The sequence below is a fragment of the Papio anubis genome, chromosome 5 (genome assembly GCF_008728515.1).
Source record: "Papio anubis isolate 15944 chromosome 5, Panubis1.0, whole genome shotgun sequence".
Taxonomy (NCBI): domain Eukaryota; kingdom Metazoa; phylum Chordata; class Mammalia; order Primates; family Cercopithecidae; genus Papio; species Papio anubis.
In genome coordinates this window covers 146926839-146949264 of record NC_044980.1, presented here as the reverse complement: position 1 = coordinate 146949264, position 22426 = coordinate 146926839, and the positions used below count along the sequence as shown (strand labels likewise).

General features: G+C 43.7%; 1 protein-coding gene across 1 annotated transcript in view; it reads right to left on the bottom strand.

Moving 5' to 3' along the window:
• GALNT10 (polypeptide N-acetylgalactosaminyltransferase 10) overlaps window positions 1-22426 on the bottom strand; it is a 230187-nt gene that overhangs the window by 120832 nt on the left and 86929 nt on the right. Inside the window, exons 2-3 of the mRNA XM_017960065.3 lie at window positions 8600-8702; window positions 5172-5310 (exon numbers count right to left, since the gene is read on the bottom strand). Coding sequence (XP_017815554.2) covers window positions 5172-5310; window positions 8600-8702 — 242 coding nt within the window. The remainder of the gene's footprint in view (window positions 1-5171; window positions 5311-8599; window positions 8703-22426) is intronic.

Sequence of the window (22426 nt, the reverse complement as noted above, 5' to 3'; positions counted from 1 at the left end):
TCTTGACATGCTGTTGCCAAAATTCAGTTTGAAGGAACAAAAGGCAAACATAAACCTCAGCTCCTGCTGGAGAAGTTGTTTAAGCTAAAAGAAACCGAAGGGAGTGAGCGGCTCAGCTGCTCTAATTTACTCACACATTTCTGCTGTCAAACTGCAGGAAAGATTCCCCTCTGGAAAAAAAAGGAAACCTCTTCGAGACATCTGTCAACTCATTTCTGAAAAGTCAGCTTCCACACTTGGTGACTCTAAAAAAGGGAGGTGTCAGGAGCGCTGGCAGTAGTGACATCTTTTGCAGTTAGTAGCTTGGATGCTGGCTGGCTGGCTGGGTGGGTGGGCTGGTGATAGAGGTGCCTGAGACCTCCTTAGCTCCACTCCCGCCCACCTGGAACAGGAATTGCACAGCTTATTGATGCCAGGGGCCCATCCGCCAGGCTGGGGGAGCCTATGGACACTTCTCAGAGCAATGCTCATAATCCATAAAATGTACCAGATTTTAAAGAAAACCAATTAGACTGAAATATAGTTATCAAAATTTATTCAAAGCCAAGTGTGATGAGGTTTTGCCTGTAATCTCAGCTCCTCAGGAGGCTGAGGCAAGGGGATCGCTTGAGCCCAGGAGTTCAAGACCAGCCTAGGCAACATAGCAAGACCCTGTTTCAAAAAAAAAAAAAAAAAAGAGAAGAAACAAGATCTAGTGGTAAAAGAAATGATAAATGATTGAGGTGATGGATTTCCCAATTACCTTGATTTGATCATTACATATTGTACGCTCATATCAAAGCATCACATGTATCTCATAAATATATACAATCATTATATAGCAATAATTAAAAATAAAAAGTATCCTGACTTTTTAATGATCGCCATTCTAACTGGTGTGAGATGGTATCTCATTGTGGTTTTGATTTGCATTTCTCTGATGGCCAGTGATGATGAGCATTTTTTCATGTGTTTGTTGGCTGTATGAATGTCTTCTTTTGAGAAATGTCTATTCATATCCTTTGCCCACTTTTTGATGGGGTTGTTTGTTTTTTTCTTGTAAATTTGTTTAAGTTCTTTGTAGGTTCTGGATATTAGCCCTTTGTCAGATGAGTAGATTGCAAAAATTTTCTCCCATTCTGTAGGTTGCCTGTTCACTCTGATGGTAGTTTCTTTTGCTGTGCAGAAGCTCTTTAGTTTAATGAGGTCCAGGTGCTGGAGAGGATGTGGAGAAATAGGAACACTTTTACACTGTTGGTGGGATTGTAAACTAGTTCAACCATTATGGAAAACAGTATGGCGATTCCTCAAGGATCTAGAACTAGATGTACCATATGACCCAGCCATCCCATTACTGGGTATATACCCAAAGGATTATAAATTATGCTGCTATAAAGACACATGCACACGTATGTTTATTGCAGCACTATTCACAATAGCAAAGACTTGGAATCAACCCAAATGTCCATCAGTGACAGATTGGATTAAGAAAATGTGGCACATATACACCATGGAATACTATGCAGCCATAAAAAAGGATGAGTTTGCGTCCTTTGTAGGGACATGGATGCAGCTGGAAACCATCATTCTTAGCAAACTATCACAAGAACAGAAAACCAAACACCGCATGTTCTCACTCATAGGTGGGAACTGAACAATGAGATCACTTGGACTCGGGAAGGGGAACATCACACACCGGGGCCTATCATGGGGAGGGGGGAGGGGGGAGGGATTGCATTGGGAGTTATACCTGATGTAAATGACGAGTTGATGGGTGCAGCACACCAACAAGGCACAAGTATACATATGTAACAAACCTGCACGTTATGCACATGTACCCTACAACTTACAGTATAATAATAATAAATAAATTAAAAAATAAAAATAAAAAAATAAAAAGTAAATATCTAGGGAAAAAAAAAAGATCAGTGGTAGTTCTAAAAACTACCTCCATTTCCAAGTAGTGATGAGTGTCCATGGGATTCAAGAGGTCTGTAAGTGATGTGAAAGCAAATGCTTTCCTTGGGGGACATCACAGGGCTTTGTGGATTACATTCGCAACTGAAGGGAACACCAAATTGCAGATAAAGCTTAATTTTAAAAAAAAATTCAACGTTTTTCTCATCCAACTTTACAGACTCCCCTGAATTCTATTGAGGGACACATCTGTGGATCTCAGGACTCTGCGATGAAGAAAAGGTTTCTTTTTCTGGACTGTCAGGAAAGAGCACTACAATGGGAGACAAAGGGGCTAGGTCCTCATCCTGGCTCCATTTCCTAAGTCCTAAGCCAGAGAACATGTGCTCTCTGGCCTGGAGGCCTCTAGGGCCAGGCCACTGTCTCTACCCACAGTGCTCTTGCTCACCCTCATGCCCTGGCCAGTCCTAGTTGTTCCTTTCAGAGGCTGTAGATAGCACCCCTTCAGAAGGCCTTCCTAGCTTTCAAAGGCCAGGCACAGGGTCAGGGTATCCTCTGTGGTCCCAAAGCACCCTGTGCCCAACCCTATTACTGATCTTCTCAACTATGGTGTAATGCCCAGCTCATGTCATCCGTCCCCACCCCTTGCACAAGAGTGGGAGTTCCTTTGAGGCAACACTAATGATTCATTTATCTTTGTGATCCTAGTGTCAAGCACAGGGCTTGCCACATAGAAGACCTACATATTTACTATGAGTAGATGAAAGAATGGAAGAAAGCTGTGACCACACCCAGCCTGTCTCTCTTTCTCACTGCAGAAATATTCATTTCACACCAGTGATTCTCAACCTTCATTAGATATGAGAATTGCTTTTGGAGATCTTAGAAAATACTAAGATTCAGGTAACAACCTCAGAGATTCAGATTTCAGTGGTCTGGGGTAGGGTCCTAGCCTTTGTATTTTAAAAAACCATCCAGGTGCAGCCAGGGTTGAGAACCCACAGTACCACAAGAACAGCAGCTGTGGTGAGAGGACAATGAATGAACTCACCAGGTGAACTTCTTTCCTAGATTCAGAAAGAGGAAATTAGTGCAGAACTCAGAACTCCGCAAGGAGCTAAATACATACATTGAGTTTCTGACCCTCAGAGTCAGGTTACAGTTCCAAATCCAGTAACATCTGTGATAGCTGAACTACAAACAGTCTAGACTTACATCAAAAAATCTGGGGCTTGGCCAGGCACGGTGGCTCACACCTGTAATCCTGACACTTTGGGAGGCTGAAGCAGGAAGATCACTTGAGTCCGGGAGTTCAAAACCAGGCTAGGCAGCATAATGAGATCCCATCTCTACCAAAAATACAAAAAATTCGCCAGCAGTGGTGGCACACACCTGTGGTCCCAGCTACACGGGAGGCTGAGGTGGGAGGATTGCTTGAGCTAAGGAGGCAGAGGTTGCAGTGAGCCGAGATCGCACCACTGCACTCCAGGCTATGTGATAGAGCAAGACCCTGTCTTGAAAAAAAGAAAAAAATCTGGGGTTTGACAGTGAAAACCATGAAACAAATGGCAAACCCCAAGGGAAAGTATACTGAGGCCCCTGCTCTGCTCCCTTGCTGTAAGGCATCTTTGGGAAAAGGGCCCAATCCTAGGTGACAGCACATCTTTTACATCTACAAAGTAGAGATGATCATAGTAATGCCAATCTCAAAGTACTGTTGTAGGAACTAAAGGAGGTTATGGGGATGAAGGTATTTTGTAAGCTGCCAAACATGTTACCAAGATGAAGTCTTTAGCACGGCATTCTACTAATTGAGTTCTTATAGCTGGAAAGATCTTTATGGTTCAGTGATTAAAACCATAGATTCTAGAGCCAGACTCCCTGGGTTCAAATTCTGGCTCCATCTCTTTTCAGCTATGTTATCCTATGCAAATTACTTAATCTTTTTGTGCCTCAATTCCTCATCTGTGAAATGGTTATAATAACAGTACCTACCTCACAGGGATTTTAGAAGATTTGACTGAGTTAATATACTTAAAATACCTGAAACAGTGGTTCTCAAATGCAAGCATGCATCAGAATCTCCTGGAGGCCTTGTTAAAACACTGATTGCTGGACCCTTCCCCATAGCTTTGATTCGGTAAATCTGGGCTGGTGTCCAAGAATCTGCAGGTCTACCAAATTCCCAGGTGATGCTGATGTTGCTGGCCTGGGAACCACACTTTGAGAATCACTGGCTTAGAAAAATGCCTGGCATATAGTGAGCAACAAATAAATGTTAGCTTTTATTATCTCTTCCTGGGCTCTATTTTCTCAGTCCCTGAGCAAAACTTATGCTCCAGTGCTACTCAGTACTGCCTTCATGTGGAAGCAATTCTGAAATCTACTTGCAGTGATTCTCAAAGTGTGGTCCCAAGATAAGGAGCAGCAGAATTCCCAGGGAGCCTGTTTGAAACACAAGTTCTTGGGCCCCCATCCAGACCTACTAATCAACAGCTTTGAGGCTCAATATCTTGTGTCCTAACAACCCTCCAAGTGATTCTAATGTACCTCAAGTTTAAGAACGGCTCTACCAGAAAATCACCATCATCACAATGACCCTTATTGAAAATGTACAGGGGGGCAGGATAGCTTAAGGTCCAGGGTATAGTTTTTGATTGAACTGGAGTCTAAGGCCTGGCTCAGCCTGTTAATCACCTTATGGCCTTAAGTGAGTTATGACCCTCCTTTAAGCCCCAGTTTTCTCACTGTAAAATCGGCATCATTACAGGACCTACCTGACAGCAACCTGAGATGATACAAATAAAGTGTTTGGCACACACTCCGGTTCAAAGAATGTTAGCTGCCACTGTTATCAGCTTTATAATCATTCTGATACATCTGCTCTCAATGTGATTAGAGATGGTTTATAACAAAGACAGAAATACAAGAAAGATTTTTTTAAAAAGAAATAAAAACATCCCATAGAAAATGAAGAGAATGAAAGTTAAAAACTTCATGACAACTTGTCCTCTACATTGGGGTCTGAACTTCCCTTCAGCCCAGAGCAAAAGGGGAAATGCAGAGGCTTCCTGAAAAGAGGAAGGAGGCTGGCTCTTCTGAAGAGACGGTATTATCCCTTACCCCTCAGCACCACGAACCTTTGCACAAATGCCTGTGTAAGAGGAGGGAGCCTCTGTCAGCAGGGCTCCATGTACCTGCTTCTTTAATTAATTCTCAACAAGAGCCAGGGGCAACATCCTTAGATCTCAGAATTTGAGAGATGTTACACTCACTTTGGGTGCCGGATATCTGGGAGAGAGCGATTCAAGGAGATTTTGTCACTGACGTAGATGTTAAATCCATTTTCTCGGTACGCCTGATCCACTCTCTCAGCATCGGTCATGGGGTAAGGTCTTCCTTGTTCTCCATTTCCTAGAAGCAAAGAGCAAATTCGATGTTGCCAATGATATATGGGGATACTGTATATGGAGTGGGGAAAAAGGATGAAAAGTATGATTAAACCACCAACATAAAACTTGACTTGGATGTACAGCATAGCTCAGATTTTGCAGTGGGAAGTACAAAGAGTAAGAGGGGAACAAGCATTTATTCAGCCACTTTGCACATCTTGTTCTCATGTAATCACAGTGGCTCTGTGGGGTGGACATGAGACCTCTCATTCCATAGAAAGATAATCTGAGACTCAGAAAGGTTATCAAATCAGAAGTATGGATTCCAAAGCCCACATTCCCCTCACTCCGTCAGGAGCTCCAAAGACCCGTGCCCTCGGAGACCAGTCACTGGACAGCTAGGTCCACCGTCTGTGAGTGGATCAACCTTGGGCCAAGTCCCACCAGCTTTCAGAGCTAAAGCTTCCTCCTCTGATAACCACAGCACACTTGGAAGAGTCAAATGAGAGTTGCCTATTCGAAAGTTTTTTGTAAACTATAAAACACCTCATAAACACGAGGAAAGATGATTACTGTAGGTAAGGCAAACTTTATAAGTAAATCAAAATTGCCATAAATGATAAAAGATGCTTTGATTTTATTTTTGTTTTTAGGCCAGCAAACAAATTAAGATCTGCCTACTCCAAACCAGGAGTGCCTGAAAAGTGTTGCTTTGAGTCATGGATTTGGGTGGGTTAAAGTGCTAGCTTTCCTCTCTCTGCACAACCCATCTGGAGAAGGAGTCTGATACTCCGGGAAATTTTTCTCTAGGTTCCCAGGGTGCATATGGTAAGAGGGAATGTCCACATCGACCCCTGCAATAGTAGCTTAAGAATCTGTCATTGACGGCTGGACGCGGTGGCTCACACCTGTAATCCCAGCACTCTGGGAGGTTGAGGCAGGCGGATCACAAGGTCAGGAGATCAAGACCATCCTGGCTAACACGGTGAAACCCTGTCTCTACTAAAAATACAAAAAAAGTTAGCTGGGCGTGGTGGTAGGTGCCTGTAGTCCCAGCTACTCAGGAGGCTGAGGCAGGAGAATGGCATGAGCCCAGGAGGCAGAGCTTTCAGTGAGCCGAGGTTATGCCACTGCACTCCAGCCTGGGTGACAGAGCGAGACTCTGTCTCAAAAAAAAAGATCTGTCATTGGTGAGGATCTTGAAGAAATGGCAATACAACCAGCTGGTTAAAAATCATCTTGCCTTCTAGAGCTTGTGGTTTGAGCAACACCTATTTACTCTGCAAAGTAAACATTGATAAAGTCAGATGTCCAGGAAGGTGCAAGCTGAGATGTGGAGCCCAAGAGCTCTGACTACTCCAATCCAGTCAGATAAGAAATAGGACTCCGTCATCTACAGTTTGTAATGCGTCATAAGACATCACTGATTGGACCCCAGGACAGATAACACGAGAGATCCAAACGCAGTAAGCAGGAGACCAGAAGTGTTTGCTCAGGGAGGGAAGCTTCAGGAGGGCAATACAGGAGAGCAATTCAGAGTTCAGGCCCTGGAGACAGATGGAGTGGAGTTCCAAGGCCAGCCCTACCCGTCCCCAGCTATGTCATCTTGGGCATGCCGTCAGCCTTTCTGAGTCTGAAGATTTTGCCCTTTGTATTAATTAGAATAAGGAGGTTCAATGTGAATGATGTGATGATTAAGGAGATAATGCAGGCAAGATGCCTGGCACATAATTAGCATTCGACAGATGCTGGTTATTATTATTCTTAATGTCTCCACTGCTGGTTACTCGTGTCTTGCTGGTTAGCCCGATGTTCTAATAATTCTGGTATGTCTGGCAAATCAGCTCTTCTCAAACGTTTTCTTTCTTAATTTAAGCAGCACCGGCTGGGCATGGTGGCTCACACCTGTAATCCTAGCACTTTGGGAGGCTGAGGTGGGCAGATCACTTGAGGCCAGAAGTTTGAGACCAGCCTGGCCAACATAGTGAAACCCTGACTCTACTAAAAATACAAAAATTAGCCTGGCATGGTGGCACGGATCTGTAATCCCAGCTACTTGGGAGGCTGAGGCAGGAGAATCACTTGAACCTGGGAGGCAGAGGTTGCAGTAAGCAAAGATTGCACCACTGAATTTCAGCTTGGGTGACAGAGTGAGATTCCGTCTAAAGAAAAAAAAAAAAGAGACAGCAGCACCCATTCCCCATTTTCTGGCATCTCTAGATTTCTCTTTTCATCAGTTAAGTTATTGTACCAGCTCTATTCAGAACCCTGTGGTAAGTTGGTTTTGTCATAATGTAATTTAAAAAAAATCAATAGTGGTGGGAGCCTTTAATGGAGATAAAAATGAATAAAATATTAATACCAATCCCTTAGATTTCTATAGTGCTTTCTAGTATTGCAAAGCTACTACATATTCATTGCTTTATTTGGCACCTCACAATAACATCCTGAGGTTGTCAAAGCAGGAAGCATGAGTTCCACGGACAGATGGAAAAACTGAGGCTCTGGGAGTATGGACTTTAACTGCTGATTAGATGGCTGTAAGTGGCATCAGAGCTGCTCTCCTGACTCCTTAGTCTAGGCTCCCTAGAGTTGATTCTCCATATAATTTCTGTACCACCTTACCCCAACCCTTCCCAACTCGCCAGTGTAAACGGAACTGCTCCCAAGACTAATTAGCCACAGAAAACTTTAGCTGAAGCCCTCTAAGTTGACTCAGTCTCATGGCTGCAGTGTCAGGTAGGAATCAACTCTGCCCTCCCTCCAGACCTGGGTTCAAATTCCAAGTCTGCCTCTTTCTTTCTGTGCAACAGTGGGCAGATTACCACCCCTTTTAGAGCCACAGGCCCCTTCTTATTAAATGGGCCATAAAGGTTGATCTGAGGTTTCACAGAGGAAATTTCCAAGTAAAGAGCATGGATCTTCCTCACAACAGGTGTTCAATAAATGTTGGCTCTTGTTATTATTGCTCCTTGTTTTAGTTGTAATCCCATAAGGGAGAGACATTTCTATCCTATGAAAATAAAATACAAAATATCCTATATGAGGGAGACATTTTCTATCACCCAATAAAGGTGGCAGGCAAATTCTTGCAGGCAGCGGATCTGGTGATGGGAGTGGAAAAAGGGGTCAGCTAACCAGCGAAGAGGGGCATCTGGGAATCAGGGGAAGGGATGGTGGCTGACGGGGAGGGAGCCAACAGGAGGTCCAGACACCCCTACTAAACACACACATGAACACACACACACACGTAAGCATATGTGTATATGCCCTTCACAGAGCCCACCCATGGCCAATCCCGCCCTCCATACCTACGCGCTGAGCATCCCTCCGGATGGCCTCCTTGTCATGCCAGTCCTTCAGCTTCTGTCCATCTCCCAAGAAAAACGTCTTCTTTTGTCGACTGTGTGAGCCCTTAAAAAAAGACAAAAACTATGAAAAATAGAAAAGGGCAAATAAGTTCAGTAACACAGGCCCAGGAGTTACACTGCCTAAGCGAGCTTTTTATTGACCAAATGCCTGTCATCTTGTGTTCCTTTATCCACTCCCTCAGCATACCTTTGTTGGTGCCTTGCCATGTGCCAGCCAGGTGTGCAAAGGTCAGCAAGATGACAGGAACGCAGTGTCTACCTTTCGGGAACTCACAAATTGGTGGTGGAGAAAAAAGATGATCGCATTCTTTCCACCCACGGGAGAAAGTGAGCAGTGTGGTGACACCCAACAGAAATATAACATGAGCCACATATGTAACTTGAAATTTTCCAGTATCCACATTTAAAAAAGGAGGTGAAGTTGTTTTAATAATGTACTCTACCTAAAATATTACCACTCCAACATGCAATCAATGTAGTACACTGATTAAGGTATTTTACATTTTTTGGTGGGGCGGTGAGGGGTGGGAGACAAGGTCTCACTCTGTTGGCCAGGCTAGAGTGCAGTAGCACCATGACGGCTCACTGCAGCCTCAAACTCCTGGGCTCAAACGATTCTCCATCCTCAACCTCCTGAGTAGCTGGGACTACAGGTACATGCTACCATACCAGTTAATTACTTTTTGTAGCGATGGGGTCACCCTATGTTACCCCAGGCTGTTCTTGAACTCCTGGGCTCAAGCTGTCCTCCCACCTCAGCCTCCCAAAGTGCTGGGATTACAGGCATGAGCCACCATGTCCGACCTACATTCTTTTTCTTTGTACTGCCTTTGAAATCCAGTGTGTATTTTACACTTGTGGTCATCCCGATTCAGACTCATTTCAAGTGCTCAACAGTTTCATGTGGCTAATCGCTACATATTGGATAGGGGAGGGGCTCAGAGAATGCACTACATGAGTTCAGTTCCACTGGGGAGAAATGGAGAATGTTTCATGGAGTTGAGTGCACTTGGGCTGGGTCTCAGACAGGTTGACAGGAGAGGCAGGCAAGACAAACAACCTGGGCACTGACTTGTGACGTTTGGGTGGAGAATGGCAAAGCTGTGTGTGGCCCAAGGAGAAGGAGTGCTGTAAGCAAGAGCAGAAGGCAGGTCTTGGTCATCTCTGTGGTCCTGAGGGCCCAGCCCCAAAGAGAATAAATGTGTGGCAAATGGGCGTGGACTGTATGAAGAAGCAATTGAATGGCTGAAAGGAGAAGAAGAAGAAAAAAAAAAAAAAAAAAAAATATATATATATATATATATATTTATGGCAGCCCCAAGAGAGCAGCCCCCACGGCCTGGGCTCTGACAGCATTTATCATTTACCTGGGGAGGTGAGCCCATCCTCATGGACTCAATACTTCCCATTAGGAAGTAGTTTCCCTAATTAAAGGAGGCTGCATTCCAGTGACTGGGGTCAGCAGAAGGAACTTGATACTTTCTCAAGCCAACAGTGAAGTCAAAGGCCTCCAGGCCCAGAGCCTTCCCCAGGCAATGCTGCACCACACAGCTACTTACATATATTCCATGTTCATGTAAATGCTTTCTGAATCACCTTGCCCATTACAAATCTTGCAGACTTGTTCTTGCCACTGTGGCAGGCAGAATCCAATAGTCCTCTTTCCGATATAATTAACTTCAAAGGCCCTGATGTGTGGTGTGCTGGACATTACTGTGAACGAGAAGCCCCCTGAATAAAATCATCCCTGCGCTTGTTTATTAAGCCTCTGGTTGATCCTTGTGTTAGCAGGCTTTCCACAGTGGCTCAACATCTTTATAACAGCTCTAGTAATAATAACGATCCTTTGTATTCTCTCTCCTATAGACCTCTCTGAATTGCAAGAAGATAATTCTGAAACTTGGTGTGTTAGATGTCTTGGTTAGAGAGGGGAAAAAAAAAACTACAAAAACTAAGGCCACCTGCTTTCAACAGTTCTCAGGGTTCTTAGAAATCACAGAAGCTGAGCTGGAAAGTTCTTATGGAACCATTGAATCAGTTCAGGATACAGTTCCACAGGAGGCGCCCCCGGCACTGCCTTGGGAAGAGGAAGGCTGAGAGTAGGGGCTTGCTCTGCCTGCTCTTCAATCAGAGCAACAACACATCTGTTTTATGTACTGGGGTTCCATGTGGGATTTCATTTGAAGACAGTTCTTCTGCTAAAAATAAATAGATACCAAATTTCCTACACAAGTAAACAAATATATTTGGAAGCTGAGCTAGGACCACTTCCCCATACCACAGACAGAGAAACCAAGCCTTGCGGTAGGCCAGGAACCTGCCCAAGGTAATATTCTGCTTCTGTGATGTCAGGGTTGATCAGTTAGGGGCTAGTTAGCTCTCCTTTCTCCAGCCCTCCCTCCCAATCTCTTTTTCCTCTGCTGCTGCCCACAGATTGGAAACTTTGGTTGATTACTTCAGCCCACTGGTAGGACTAGAGGCTCTGCAAACTGAGGCTCCCTTAATGGAAGGCACAAAACTAAAGCCATGGTGCTCAAAAGGTTGTATCTGAAGGGGACAGGATGGGCACCACCTGGGAACTTGCCAGAAATGCAAATTCCCAGGGTCCTACCCTAGACCTCTAGAAGCAGAAGCTCTGGGGGTGGGGCCCAGCAATCCATGTTTTAGCAAGTCCTCAAAGAGATTTGATACACACTGAGGTTTGAGAACCACTGGTCTACAGCGAAGCAGACGATAATCCTACCTGATCTGTGTTGGTCACATCAAGTTGAGCAGATAATTATCATAGAAGGCTGCAAAACCCTGAGGCCTATGGGCCAAATGTGGTCACTAGCAAACAACCTGGTGGCTTTCAAGGTGCTTTTTGTTTTGGTTTGGTATTCTTAATTCTAGTGTGAAAACAGGGAGATTTCATATTGTTTTATCAAGATTTTTGGCTTCTCCTGAAAACCTAAAAGACATGCCAGTACTGGGCTGACTTCCTTCAGCTCATCAGCTGGGCTGTGTGGATGGGGAACGTCTCCCCAGTTTGCCACAGTCCCTACCATTCCTTATCGCATTTCACCTGCCTCCTGTCTCTCATTTTTTGTTACCTGCCTGGCCCTGATGAGCTTGAAACATGCTGGGATATTCAGGAATGTATCCTGGTTGGGGAAGATTAGAAACTATGAGGACTAGGAGATAAGAAGTCCTGGAGGACATGGGAGATGTTCTTTTGTTCTATGAAGTCCTAAGACTACACTGACGACCAATGGTAGACGTTACTGAATGACTGAGGGGACTCAGACAGAGAAGAAATTCCAAAAGTTGGGTTGCTGCTAGGATGAAACAAGACCATTTGGAAGAAGATATTAGAAGTGGCCAGGAATAGAAAGACTGAGTGTCCATCAGGATGTGAAGGAGAAGAATCAAGTGCAGGGTTGGGACTAGTGCTTCTCAAATTTTAATGTGCAGGAGAATCATGTGGGGATCTTGCTAATACTGATTCTGGTACAGTAGGTCTGGGGTGGGGCCTGAGAGTCTGCATTTCTAACAAGAACCCGGGTGATGCTGATGCTGCTGGGCCACAAAAGACACTTTGAGTAGCAAGGGTTAGACAACTTCAAAGGGCACTTCAAGAGTCTAAGATTGCATGAAGGGTACTATTTCCTCTACAAGCCTGTGAATGTCTTCCAGTGCCACTGGGAATGGGGTATGGGGATAAATCTCACTGTTTTGACCTCAAAGAAGTAAACCCCTAGAATCTTGTTCTCAAAACAAAACACTGGATTGCTGACCTGATGGCATTGAGAACTAAGGCTCCAAAATCCTGGGAGTTTCATACCTAACTCCACTGCCTTTGCCTTATGATGCACACTGCTCCCTCTATCCCTCCCTCCCAGGGTCTGCAGAGATGAACTATGCTGTTTTAGGTCTCATTGGTCCTTATATCTTCCCTAAACCAGGAGGACTTTGGAGCCTGCTGACACAAGGAGTGCTACATGTCTAAGCACGCAGCTGCTAGAGTCCTCAGCCATCTGAGCTAGGTAGCTGCTCAGAGACAATTAGTCTACCTCCGCTCATCTTACAGATAAAGGAACTGAAGTCCAAACAAGCCAAGCTACCCAACCAAGGCCTCACAGCAGGCAAGAGAATAAAAACCATGTCCTTTGACTCCCAGGCTAGTTTTTAGTGGGAAAGAACTCTTGACTATGACCTTGCACAAGCTACAGGAGTCACTGGTACCTCAATTTTCCCACCTGGAAAATGGAGTCAGCACTACCTCCCCAAAAGGTACTTTCAGATGAGCTGAGACAATCACAAACAGTATAGCCTGAGCACTCTCCTAATTTACACATGGATTGAGGACACTGACTCCTTAAGGATTTTAAGAATCTACTGTAAATTGACATCTCACCAAATCATGTAGATATAGAACTCAAATGTTATTGTATAGGTTAAAAAGTATTCCAGTTATAGGTCTGGACCTTCAGTAGGGTGGAAAACTAGTTTCAGTCTTAAAATTATAGAGTTGGTCAGGAGTGGTGGCTCACGCCTGTAATCCCAATACTTTGGAAGGCTGAAGTGGGCGGATCACTTGAGGTCAGTTCGAGACCAGCCTGGCCAACATGGTGAAACTGTGTCTCTACTAAAAAAAAAAAAAAAAAAAAAAAAAATTAGCTGAGTGTTGTGGCACACACCTGTAATCCCAGCTACTTGGGAGGCTGAGGCAGTAGAATCACTTGAACCCAGGAAGCAGAGGTTGTGGTGAGCTGCAATTGTGCCACTATACTCCAGCCTAGGCAACGGAGTGAGACTCCGTCTCAATAAATAAATAAATTACAGAGTACATGGAGCCCAAAGGGCCCTAAGAATCCTATCCAAAAACCTTAACAGAAATTGTGGTCAATTTCAGGTGGTTTAGGAGCCCCTGAGGACTCCTAATTTCTAGAGGTAGTGCAGATTAAGAAACCCCAGATCATCTGAACTATCACCAAATGTTTACTGACACCTACTCTGTACAAAGCAGTGTGTCAGGCACCAAGGATGCAGGTTTGACAGCACAGATACTGTGTAGGCCTAATGAGATTTACAGAAAGATCAGTCTCTCTCAAAAGGTGGTTCTTGGAGAACCTGGATCCTTATTATAGATGCAAATTCCTGGACTCAAATGCTGAACCCACTAAGTCAAAGTATCTATAGATAGGAGCCCAGGAAGATCTCTTTTTTAGAAAACACATTCTCCATGTGATTCTAATTCACAATAAAGTTGGAGGACCTTTTGTCTAAATCTAGCAGGCTCATTTTACAGATATTAAATCTGAGGCTAACAGAGTAGAATGAATTTGCCCTAAATCCTACAGCTTGTCAGACCCAAGGACCAAATCAGAGCTCGCAGTTCTCTCCCTAGAATAGACTGTAAGCTTCTTGAAGGCAGGGGCATTACACCACTGCACTTTCCTAGGCCAATACCTGACTCATCTTAGGCCCTTGAAAAATACCAGCTGAATGAATGAACGAATGAATGAATGTTCTTCAATGGGGTGAGTAGTCTAGTTTAATGACTCAGAACATTCTGGTTCCAGAGTTAGAAAAACCTAGGTTTTACTTCCTCGACAGGTGGACCCCAGTTTCCCTGACTGATAAATAGAGAAAACTAACAGAATAAGAGTATCTGTTGGGAGGATTAACTGAGCTAACCTGGGACAAAGTGTCCCAGTGTTTGGGACAAAGTTAGGCCCTCTCCTAGTAAAGGAGAGCTACTATCAATACATTATTTTTAGGGAAAGTTTATGAAAACATGGTATGTTCCAGGGTTTGTGATAACCATGTTTGGAGGAATAGGAGAGTGGATAGGAATCTAATAAGAAAAACTGTGGGTCCTGCAGAGGCAACCTATCTACCACCTGATTCAATTCAACTGGCTCTTGCTGATAACAGGATTTAGAGTTTCCTCATTAACAGGATGTCATATGCCCACGTCGAAACACAGTGTTCTTCAAGGAAAGAAAAAAGTCCTAGTTAATAGTGGCACTCTACAATAGAAACAAATGCCACAAGACCATTAACAACAAAAAAGGCAGGAACATTGCTTCTCAAAAGACAGCAATTCTTATGCAATAGCAATCACTTAATATTATGTAAAAGAGCACGTCTGGATTTTTCAATCCAGAGGTAATTTTAAGTTTCTTTAACTCTGTAGGCTCAAAGATTTGTCTACAAAAGCTGTGATTATTTTCCTTCAACAACCATCTTTTGCTACTTTGCTTTCCCTTGGTTTCCTGATGTCCTTCTGCTACAGGAAGCAAAGGGGTGAGGAAGGAACATGGCAAGAGAAGTGAGCGAGAGTGTGTGGAGGAGACTGGCAGAATCAATGTGGAAATCACATTAAATAATAAATTGGCAATGGATTTTGACTGGCTGCTCTAAATAACTGCTTCTGGTATCTGCATGCTTTTACTTAACATTCCACTAAAATAATCGATTAGTGTTCAAACACACACACACACACACACACACAAATGGAATTTTAATCTTTGTTTAATCACTACTTAGCAGGCCTGGCAGCCTTTGGAGGTAGGAAAGAATGGTGGTGAAGCAAGCCAACTATATTCTGCTCAAGAAGGAAGATTTGTTAAAGTGCATACTCTAATCCCAACACTGCAGACTTGGCAAAGAGCATCTCTGGCCGAGCTGGCTAGTGTCTTCAAAACAATGAAAGGGCTGTATGCTCTCAAACAGCAATGTTGGAAGGAAAGCTGAGCAGGTCATCTGCTTCATCCACAGTCTGAGGCTGTGTTACAGACCAGGTTCTGCTGCAAATTTTAGGATGGCTTCCCTCCATCTTCCTCTCAAAGAACCCTACAAAGGCAATGGAATGATTTTGCTTTGAGGTTTAAATAACTATAATTTCAAACATCTGTTTATCTACCAAGTAGATTAATAAACTTTTCTCTCTGTCTCTCTCTCTCACACACACACAGACACACACACACACACAGAGCAAAGTAATCTCTTCAAGATTACCTTCAAGGTTACCTTCGAAGAGGACCAGGTAGGGCTTAGTTTAGCTCAAAGCATAAAGTTTAAACAAGGGAGTTTGGACAATTAGATAAATGTACTTTCTTCATGAATTTTGAGGACATAAGCTGGATTGTTTTTATTAATTCATTCATCCAAAAAATGAATATTGAGGGCCTACTATGGCCAAAGACCTCTGGGAGAGACAAAGATGAACAAGGTAGTCCATGGCCTCCACAGACAGCTATGAGACAAGTATATAAGGAAGGAAAACACACATACACACATATACAAGCCTATAACATAGTGCCTTGAAAGCTGTACAGATAAATTCAATAGATATTTACAAAAGCCAAAAATTAAATCTACCTGGGATGATCGGGGAAGAATTCCTACAGAAGCAGAGCCTTTGACAGGAACCTGCGAGAAGGGGTAGGATTTTAACTGGTAGCAGTTAAAGGGTGGGGGTTAGGGGTGGAATCTAGCTAGAGGGAAAGTATGTGGAAAGAATGGGAGTTAGAAAGTGAAGGGCATATTTACTTGACGGCAAGGAGCCTGATACGGCTGGAGTGAGCAGGATGCAAAAGAGAGTCACGAGCAATAAGACCAGGAAGGAAGTCTGGACCAGAATTGGAGGGCCTTACATCCGAGCTGCTTGGCAGGTGGGAGCCACAGTAAGTCTCTGAGCAAGCAATAGACTGACGTATAGCTCCAAGAATAAAATACGTTACTACCTATCCACTTTCAATTAATCTCAGAATCCTCCTCCTCCCATGAGAAATGCAAGGAGAGAGATGATTTTGTTTTCATTCAGAGAAAATATCCCCTTTTCATAGGCTGAGGATCATGCATTCTGGTACTCCACAGTCAGACTTAGGTGAGGCTGACCCAACTCTAGCACCTATCCAGTAGGCTGCTGTTTTGAGAAAACGTAACTTTCACTATAATCAGGAACAAGCTGTATGAGAAAACAATCAAACCTGAATGGCACTATTTATGAATGGAAGGAGGCACTACAACCCAGCAACCACGAGACTACGTCCGCTGGGCCCACATCAGGCAAGTCCTGTTGGTCCAATAAGCAATGGGGCTGTGTCTGTTGTCCCTGCTCCAGTAACTCCATTGTCTCAACACCAGGATGTTGAAATCTGAAATCTGGCCCTTCCCTAAGAGGGGAAGGTCACTCACAGATAGGAGCCATTGTTTCAAAGGGCTGATCCTGTGTTTCCAAGGGCAGAACCATACCAACCCTCCAATTCCTTTGTTTGGTGTAGGTGGCTCTAGAAAAGGTCATTTGCTACGTAAGGCGTGAAAGCTCATTAAAAGACTTTTTAAACAGTAGGGAGGAAAAAAAAGCCAAGATACTTTGGAATGCCTGTTATCTAAAGGGCAAATAGAACCTTCAGTAGCTTTTCCCTTCCATTCTAAAAGAACAATTTCAACACTTTCTTCAGGATAAGTGCCCAAATGTTTTATCACTGGGGGAAAAAAAACCAAATCGACTCTGATCGATAATTTGATAATGTTCATCTGAGTCTCTTACCTATCAATCCATCCGTCCATCTGTCCATCTATCCATCAACTTCAGTGTATGATGAACACAAGCACAGATCAGGCCTTGTGCTAGGTGCTGAGGATATACTGGGGAGGAAGACGGACAGGGGTCCTGCTCTCATAGAGCTTATAGAAGTATGTGTGGTGGGGGGGAAATGTAGACTTTCATCCGAAACTACAGGTAAATTAAAAAAGCTACAGTGGCAGGCCATAAAAGAGTGGTACATGGTACAAAGAGAGTCCCTTTCTTTCAGATCAGATTGGGGGGGATCTGATCCAGTCTGCAAGGCTTTCTTGAGAAAATTGGATTAGAGGTTAACTCAGTAGAAAGAGGAGTACAGAGCATTCCAGACAGAGGGAAAAGTAAAGACATACAAAGACTCTGTGGCTGAGCAAACACGAATCATAGGAGGGCCTGGAAGAGCAGTGTGAGTGGTGCACAGAGAAGCAGGGAAAGTCTGGCAGGAAGGAGAGGTAGGCAGGGGTGAGGATTCTCTTTCCTCCAGGAGCATTTAGAAATACAAGTGTTTTATATAAGGAGGTGATAACATCAGGTTGCATTTGGAAAGCTCTCTTGTAGCCAAGTGGAAAAGGAATTAGGAGGCCAAGAGGAGGGCTGGAGGCCGGGAAGGAGGCTATTACAGTGGTGCAGGCAGAGATGATGCTAGCTTGTGCTGGGAAGGCAGAAGTGGGGGTGGGCACATACAGATTTTTTAAAAATAGGGTTACTAGAGTCCTGTGGGTTTGAGTCAAAAATATAGCCTGAGAACTTAGTCAGGTGAGAAGTTCATCTGTAAGATCTGGATATCCATAGTCCCACAGATGCAGGTGAAACCTACCTGGGACCTGAGCCCAGCTCTCCCCTCACCTAGCCTAGTGTCTGTGTCATCACATGTTACTTTTAAGTTTCAATACTGTCCATAGAAAGCAAGTCAGGAAATCAGACCTAATGAGAAAAGATTTTGTATCTATTTCACCTTCTAGAATTCAGTGACACATAGTCAAGAAAGAAGAGAGAAATCCTTGAGGGGTGGTGGCGAGGCTCCCGTGCTCATGTAGAGCGTGCCTGTGCCCTCACAGAGTCCCTGAAGGCCCCAGTTCTCTCCGGTCCCTGGGAGCGTGAGGGCTCTGTGCTGGGGGAGCCTACTCTAGGAAGATAAGTATTTTCACTACCTCAGAGGGCACTGTGATTACTTCAACCAAAGAAACAGTCATCATTGGTGTTCATGCTGGAGTGAAAACTGCCTAAACTGGACTTTTGAGAGGTGGTGTGTCTTCATATTCCATGGGCGATTGTCAAGGGTGATTCTGATTTTGTGTTATTTTCACCTTAAGTGGTAAGTTTATTATAGCCTAACTCTTTCATGAGATTAGACTTGACTATATTATTATCATCATTATATCCACTTTGTAGATGACAAAACTGAGGCTTGGAGAGAAAATCCATAGGAAAGCATTTTGCAAACTGCCAGCCATCACATGAGTGTAATCATCACAGCTAATAGCACCTACCACATGTACCTGCCCATTCCTTCCCAAACTCAGTATCTAGAAAGGCTGCAGGAACATAGTTCTCAAATAAGGAAAACATGGTGAGATGAATCATACTTCTGTACCAAGAGGGCAATTCACAAGAGGTTCTGAAAATCTCAGTCTAGCTGATGTGTGATCAATCACAGGAAAGCCCCTAGAAAGTGCTCTTCTTAGAGGCTTGACGGGCTGGGCAGGAGCGAGGGCTGCAATACTGCTCTGCACAGCAGCTGTGGATGGGAAAAAAGAAAAAAAGGGACTGGAAAGCTCATCAGAAGGCAAGTTCCTACTTTTCAGAGAGAGAATAAAAAATGACTGCAAACATATCCTATTAGTCTCCTAGCTGGGTAAGTAGGGTTGAGCCACCCAGTAATAAAGTAGTTGCTCTAATAATAGTAACAATTATAATCATAATCCCCTACATTCTGAAGACAGCAAACCAGAGTGAATAAGACCATCTGTTTTGGCGTTGGAAAGGCCTAGGCTTGTGCCACAGTTCTGTTTATTAGCTCTGTGATCTTGAGCAAGTTACACTATTTTTCACAAGCCTTGGTTCCCCAACTATAAAATGGGGAAATTAATAGTTCCTAGCATAAAGGTTATTATGAAGATTAAATGAGATGCAGCAAGTATAGCTCTTAGCAGTGTTTGGTATCTAGGAAGCACTAGCAATGCTAGCTACCATTATTAGTTACTATTTGGTAGTATTTCATAATTTACAAAGCATTTTTATATTTATGTCCAATTCCTTCCTCTCAGTTGCACCAGGGCAAAAGCAGACATTACCAACCTATTGTAATATTCTTCCTTGTGGATTCCAGACTTCGAGAATCTTTCTCAACACTGTACTCCAAGCAGTGCTTACCCATCAGCTGGCGTTGGTCAGGGGACAGGACCCATCTGCCACAGCTGCCTTAAGCTGGAAGAGTGAATTTCCAAGTATACCTGGTAGACAGTGACCCACTGGTTGATTTCTACAATCTTGGCTCTTTGGGCTGGCTGGCTGCTCACTGCTTGCAAAGGTCCCCCAAGAAGGGGAGAGGGGTAAGGGCATGGGGAAGCAACATGTGACTGATGGTAGTCCCCTCCTCTTTGAACTCCTTCCTGGCCCAGGAGGACAGTCTCTGCCTGGACAATGATCCTGGCCTTCTCCATCTCCCATCTTGGAAACTGAGAACTCTCTGAATTCTTCTTTGCTTCTCTTAGGGTGGAGGCCACAAACGGCTTTGAATCTCCTGGGCAGCACCCAGCCCCTTACCTATCCCACCTCACTCTCACTCTGGCATTCTTGGTTTTTATTTATTTATTTTTTAAGAGATGGGATCTTGCTCTGTTGCCCAGGCTGGCTTGCAGTAGCATGATGATAGCTCACTGCAGCTCCAGCCTCGACCTCTTGGGCTCAAGCAATCTTCCTGCCTCAGTCTCCCAAGAAACTAAGACTACAGGTACATGTACCGCCACACCTGGCTTTTTTCTTTTTCTTTTTGTACAGACAAGGTCTTATTATGTTGCCCAGGTTGGTCTCAACCTCCTGGCCTTAGGCGATCTTCCCACCTGGGACTCCTAAAGTGCTGAGATTACAGGTGTGCACCATCATGCCCAGCCTCTCTTGTTCTTATGTAATGATTTCTCAGCTATATGGTGTCCCAGGCAGGATATGTGAGGTGCAACCACAAGAGAGCACACAGGACAGTCTTCCCAGACCACAGCAAACTGCTGTGAATGCAGATACTCCTGTAGCAATCATCGAAACCCTCAGGCAAGCTTCCCTGACCCCTCTGGCTAGATCACGCCCCCTGATATGGGAACTTACAGCATCCTCACTGCTCCTTTCTGACTTCACATTCATTTGGATGATCATTTGACTATTGTCTGTCTATCCTCAAATTGTGAGCTCTATGAGAAGACATCAATTTCTGTTGAATGAATGAATAATGAATGAATGAGTGGAGACATCTTTTATCTTTTCCAGATGAAGGAAAGGTCATCCACGGATTAGACATGTCTAATATAGTCACAAAGATTTGATACCATAAAAGGGTTCTGAGAATTGACTTTATCCTATGACTAAATGGCTTCAGGTCAACTTAATGGGCTGACAAAACTCAAAGGAGAGCTGACTCACCTGATCCTAAAATAATTTTTAAAAAGATGCAACAGGCTTTGAACTCTTCCACCTTCTTCCTTCTTTCATTTTCAAACGGTTTCCTTTCTGGATTCCTAACTAAGGCTTGTGGCAGAAATTGCTGTATATCCCCTAGGAGCTGTTCTCCTTTTCTTCCACAGAAATAAGAATTTTAGCTGGGATATGATTGCTCAGAATAAAGATGATATTTTCCTGACATCCTTGTAGCTAGATGTGGCCTGACTGGTTCTGTCCAATGAGAGGTGAGTGGAGGAGCTGCATGGTAGCCTGCTGTGGTTTGAGCATGTTCCCCAAAGTTTGTGTGTTGGAAATTGAATCCTCAGTGCAACAGTATTGGGAGGTGGAACCTTTAAGATGTGATTAGCTCATGAGGGCTCTACCCTGATGAATGGATTAATGCTGTTATGGAGGGAGTGGTTAATTACTGTGAGAGCAGGGCCCTTACAGGATGAATTTGGTCCCATCCATCTCTCTCACCCATGTGATGCTTTCTACCACCTTATGTGGCAGCAAGAAAGCCCTCACCTGATGCTGCCCTTGATCTTGGACTTCCCAGCCTCGGAAACTGTGACCAAATACATTTCTTTTCTTTATAAATTATCCAGTTTCTGGCATCTGTTACTATAGCACAAAACAGGTTAAGACCCAGCCTCATGGAACTTACCAGAAAAAATTACTAATGTGCACCTTTGCCTTTCTTGTTTATCCCTTCCTCTGTCTTGCTGCCTAGAATGCAAAGGCCACTATGATGGACCATGAGGTGCAGCTCCACGCTCTAGGGATGGCTGAAGCCATCAGCAGGGAGTACAGGTTCTTGAGGACTTCAGGGGGCAGAACTGTGATACTAGTCCTGGAGTTAACACCTCCAGACTTTGAAGTGACAGGAAAATACACTATCTTGTTTGAACCATTCAAATATAATCGTAACTGATATAAGCTTCTTCTCTTGAGGCTTGAAAGACTGAGGAACAGCTTACGGTGTGGAGAGGTCGTTGAAGGAGGACCCGAAAGACACAGGCTTCAGATTCCTGGCTGTGCATTTATGAAGAGTAGGACCTTAGGCAGGTCCCCTTGTCTTTCCAGGCCTCCATTATTTGACGGTAGAATGGGGACCAAAATAATATCTGCCCATGACACGATTATCTACATAAGAAATGCTAAGGAATCTACAAAAAAGCTAGTAGAACTAATGAGTTTAGCAACATATAAGGTCAATATATAAAAATCAATTTTATTTCTAAATACTATCAATGAAACATTGAAAACTGATGTTAAAATACCAATTTCCATGGTGTCAAAAATATCAAATAGTCGAGATACATTTAACAAAATGTATAAGACCTACACACTGAAAACTACAACACTGCTAGAGAAATCAAAGATCTAAATAAACAGAGAGATACATCATGTTTATTGGTCAGAAGACTCAATATTGTTAAAATGTGAGTCCTCTCAAAATTGATTGATCGACTCAAGGCATTCTTTATAGAAACTGATATTCAACAGACCTGGAAAAATAGCCAAAATAATTCTGTTTC